The sequence below is a fragment of the Drosophila sulfurigaster genome, chromosome X, assembly GCF_023558435.1.
Source record: "Drosophila sulfurigaster albostrigata strain 15112-1811.04 chromosome X, ASM2355843v2, whole genome shotgun sequence".
Classification (NCBI taxonomy): Eukaryota; Metazoa; Arthropoda; class Insecta; order Diptera; family Drosophilidae; genus Drosophila; species Drosophila sulfurigaster.
This window is the reverse complement of record NC_084885.1, coordinates 10379439-10384037: the sequence shown is the minus strand read 5'-3', so window position 1 is coordinate 10384037 and position 4599 is coordinate 10379439. Positions and strand designations below refer to the sequence as shown.

The 4599-nt window shown below is 35.9% G+C and overlaps 1 protein-coding gene across 2 annotated transcripts; it reads right to left on the bottom strand.

Annotated features, from left to right (window-relative positions):
• Positions 1 to 264: 264 nt before the first annotated feature.
• LOC133848080 (bifunctional phosphoribosylaminoimidazole carboxylase/phosphoribosylaminoimidazole succinocarboxamide synthetase) lies at positions 265 to 4326 on the bottom strand. Of its 2 annotated transcripts, none has more exons than XM_062283459.1 (5): positions 4122 to 4326; positions 3845 to 4060; positions 3622 to 3766; positions 1266 to 1378; positions 265 to 1199 (listed from the first exon to the last, which is right to left on the bottom strand). In XM_062283459.1, the coding sequence occupies exons 1-5, from the start codon at positions 4171 to 4173 to the stop codon at positions 397 to 399; spliced, it is 1329 nt and encodes a 442-aa protein (XP_062139443.1). In that variant the 5' UTR covers positions 4174 to 4326; the 3' UTR covers positions 265 to 396. The 2 variants fall into 2 exon arrangements, with proteins under 2 accessions (XP_062139443.1, XP_062139444.1); XM_062283460.1 differs by having other exon boundaries at positions 3845 to 4048; positions 4122 to 4325.
• Between the last annotated feature and the right edge of the window lie 273 nt (positions 4327 to 4599).

The window sequence follows — 4599 nt, the reverse complement described above, 5'->3', positions numbered from 1 at the left end:
AGTGGCCCAAAAAATCTTGATTTATGTATGTGTAACAAATGCTGTCGAAAAAAATTATAGCTCTATCTCTTATAGGCTCTGAGATCTAGCTGTTCATACGGACAGACAGACAGATCGACAGACGTACATGGCTAGATCGTCTCGGCTATTGATGCTGATCAAGAATATATATATACTTTATAGGGCCGAAGATGCCTTCTTCTACCTGTTACACAAAGTTATAATACCCTTCTACCCTATGGATAGCGGGTATAAAAAAACAAGTTATTTATATTTTATATAAAACTGTATTAGTGTCATGCTTCAGCAATAATAAAAATTATAAAATTAGTAAAAAAAAATAATAATAAAATAAAAAAAAGGTGTGTGTGTGTGGGTGTGATGGCAAATATGTTCTTAGGCAGTGCGAACGCCACGCAACTCTTTGTCGGCCTTCTTGAGGGTGACAAAGTTGTTGAGCTGTTTGACGCGCAGCTTCGACCAGACCATAAAGTTGCTGAGACCCAGAATGGTGGCGGCATGGAGCGCTGCGCCCTCCGGATAGAGGACAGTGGCACAGCCCAAGCCGGAAGGCAGATTCAAGCTGGACCACGCATCCACTTGCATGTTATCGGACTTTACGGGCGGACAATTGATTACCGGATAGTTGGTGTTGCCGGAGACAACGGGCCCGAGGCCATTGGAGCGTCCAGCGACAGCGATAAAGATCAGATTGCTCAACACCGATTCGTATTCGCGGACAATGCGCAACGTCTCCTCGGGTCCCTTGTGTGCCGACGTCACACGCAACTCGACATTGAGTCCCAACGATCGACAGCTGGTGGCGATCTTCTCGCTGTGCGATGTATCCGATGCACTGCCCATGAGGACAACAACCAAATGATCCTTTCGCGGCATAATGTCGGCCAACTGCTCGGCCACCCAGATGAAATTGCGCTTGACCGCATCGAGATCGGTGCTGGTCACAGTTGTCAGATTGCGATACACCTGCTTGTCGACCATTAAACGTTTGTCGCCAGCGGGCCACAGACGCCACGAATCGGAATCAATGATGTCGGCCAGCAGAATGTTGCCATCGGCATCCACACCGAACTCCACCTTCATGTCGATCAGTGCGCAATTCTTTGTCTGCCAGGCGCGTTCCAATATCTCGAATACCAACAACGTTGTGCGTCTCATGATGTCCACCTCATCCTGACCTGTGATGAAACAAAAAAAGTTCTGGATTTGTCTGAACATATTTCTGTGTCTTCTCCAACAATTACCAATTACGAGGCCGTTGAGTTCGAACTTGGCCGAAATGATTTGCTCGTCGCTCCACTGAGGATCGTGATTGGCGTCGTCCTTGAAGAACGTCTCCTGCTTCGGTGGCGAGAATCTGCAAGGAAACATTCAAAGTTGTTCTACATTCAGGAAATCTCGAATTGCAAAAACTATAACTAAAATACTAAAAGTATTTCAAATATATTGATTAAAGTGGCAGTAATAAGCTATACAAATTTAAAACATAACTCGTTACTATCGATAGTGTTAGAACTATCGATAACACTTGTTATCTACTACTGATAATAGTTATTATTTGCTATGAATAATATCGATTAAAGTTACAGTAATATGCTACAAATATTTTAAATATATTTCGATACTATCGATAGTGCCAGAACTATCGGTAATATTTGTAATTATTATTCGAATACTATCGATTAGAATAACAGCAAAATGCCATAAATATTTTTAATATAATAAGTTACTATCGATAGTGCCAGAACTATCCATAATCATCATCGAAAATCTTGCTACAATATTTATATTTAATCATTCAAATTGCTGGTTCAGAAATACTTAGTAATACATAAGGAAAACAACATGACAACAATGAGTTAATAGTGTGGCATGTACTATTGATAGTCAAGGTTTAAAAAGCTTTAAATACAATACCTAATTACAAAATTAGCAATTATTTTAATAGAATGATTTTGAAGTAAATAAAAAACATTAAAAGAAACTGAAAATAAAATATTAATTGTTTAAAATGTAAAATACATAACTGTAAGATAATCTACGTTATTTAAATTATTGTTATTTTATTACTTAAATGGACTAACTTTTAGTTAATTAAATAAACTTCCACACGATTATAATTAGCTACTTATTAAAGCTAAATTTTTCAAAGTATTTATACAGATTTTTGTAATTATAAATCATGTATGTAGTAAAAAGGATGTTTTTTTATTTGAATCTAATGTTTTGGTTAGTTTAAGAACAATTAACCTTGGAAAACTATACAAGAAAATGTAATATGCTTAAAAAAATTGTTACCTAATATTGATGTAACACATATTAAAAAAGTGATATTACCTAGAATTATTTAAAAATAAGTTAGTTTCCTAGTTTTAAATTACAAAGTAATTTTTAGTTCAAATATAAAAAAAAAACTAATTTTAGAAAAAGTTTAATATTAAATATAACCCTATAGTAAAATCTTTCGAAAATTTGAAGGTTTTAGAATGAGTAATCGTAATAGTGTAATAAGGAGAGAAGGAAGTTAACAATTGTAAAGTGATTTAATTAATAAATTTCAGAACAAATTCACCAAAATTTTGAAATTACAAGAATTGTTCTTGTAAATTAAAGTAAATTTCACATAAAGTTCTCTGAATACCAATATGAAGCGAGTAAATTTCTAAATTTATTAAAGATGGATGGGCAAGTTGAAGAAATGAATTTATGAAAAAGTTCATTAAATTTTGAGTTTAAAATTTTAGGAAATAAATTTGAAAAAAAAAACATTTAAAATTTAAATAGATATTCTAGGCATATTAAAATAATATGGTTAATTTGAATAAAATTTAATGAATTCAAGAAAAAATAAATTAAATTAAGTTAAAATTTTTAAGAAATAAAAACGAGGAAAAAAAAATTTTAATTTTTGTTTATATACTATATTCTAGATTTATTAAAAGAATAGGGGAAATTTGAATAAAAATGTAAATAATATGTATTTCGGGTTTAAATTTTTAAGAAATAAATTCGAAAATAAAATATATTTAAAAAAATATTTAAATATTATATTTTAAATTTATTAAAAAAATAGGGGAAGTTTAATAATAATTGAATGAATTTAGGAATTAAATTAGTTTAATCTAAATTTCGGGTTTGCATTTTTAGGAAATAAATTCGAAGAAAATCATATTTAAAATAAGATACATAAATATTTAATTAGGAAATCAATCTGAGAAAAAGGTGCTCTTAGCAAAATTCTAGTATGAATTAAGTTGATGTATGAGTAAGAGGAGGGAGAGGAGGAGGAAGAAGTTGAAGAGTTTTATACAATTGAAGCGAATTGCGGAATTTTTGCACAGAATATTATTGCGGTGTCGTGGTTTCTTATCACCGAATCAACGAATCGAGCGACGACCTGAATGCACAGCGCGCATCAATTGATATTGAATTTGTTTACGGCAACAGGAACATTTGGTGAAAGGGACGGGAGAGGGGGGATTGCATTGATAAGGTGCAATTGTGTGAGTGTGTGTTTATGTGTGTGTCGCACATGCAGCAGAATGCAGCTCACAGTTAGTTGATGAGTTGAGTGATAACCCCAAGTGGAATGCTACTGACCTGTAACCCTCGGGCACGCCCACATTGCGCTTGAGGAAGGAGCCGGTTGCCAGGCGACGTGTAACCCATTCAATTGGTATCATTGTGCATTTGCGGGCAATGAAAGACTTCGAGCCGCAAGATTTCACATAGGCGGTGCGTACGCCTAAGTGAGACAGCAATACATACATACATATGTAGATATATATTGAAAACAGTTTACATATTCTCAAAAGCAACTTACCCGCCTCGTTGAGCAACCGAAATACCTGGTAATTGGTTGTATTCGAGATCTCGGCCTTGCCGGCCAAATCGTGAGCCTTCACGCCATCGCCAGCTGTGATGCGATCCTTGCTGAGCAGCAGACAGAGGCCAGGATGTTCGGGTAGATCGTAGACTTGTTTCGTTTTGCCCTCGATCAGCACATTGCCCAGCTTGTAGCCCTCAACTGTAGATGGCGCTGTTGTTAATCCACATGCTAAATGGCACAAATACAGATTCAACTGCAACAACACACTTACTTGATGTCAACGTTGGTTTTATTGGTTGTGTGGTTTTCGCTGTGGCTGACATTGTTGTGTGGATTCTGTTTTCAGTCGTCGCTAAATTAGCTTCAATTTACAATTTGCGTGGTCTCACGTGTTGTCCGTTTTGCTCAATACTCACAGCAAATTATTATTGAGTACTACTCCAAGTTAAAGCTCCAAGCCAACTGTGTGCTCGCACACGATTAGCCGACGATTTTATGTGCTGATGTTTGGAATTGCTTATCGCGCGACACCAACACACACACACACACACACACACACACCGTCTCGATCTCTCGACTTGACTGCTAGCAAGAACGAGTGTGAGAACGAGAGAACGCTATTAACAGCAGAACGTTACTGTTGACATTCAAATGCTGCTTGGCACGACGTCAAGTCGTCGCATGTCACAATAAAAAGAAAGGTTGTGGAGACTCACTTAACATTTCTATGTTAAGCTGTCCGTCGACTG

Bases quoted from the DNA above. Each gene is read 5' to 3' on its own strand.
- LOC133848080 (XM_062283459.1), bottom strand. From the start codon at position 4,173: ATGTCAGCCACAGCGAAAACCACACAACCAATAAAACCAACGTTGACA. The intron at 3,767-3,844 runs GTAAGTTGCTTT...TGTCTCACTTAG, and splicing joins TCGGTTGCTCAACGAGGCGG to GCGTACGCACCGCCTATGTG. The intron at 1,200-1,265 runs GTAATTGTTGGA...GTTTCATCACAG, and splicing joins ACTCAACGGCCTCGTAATTG to GTCAGGATGAGGTGGACATC.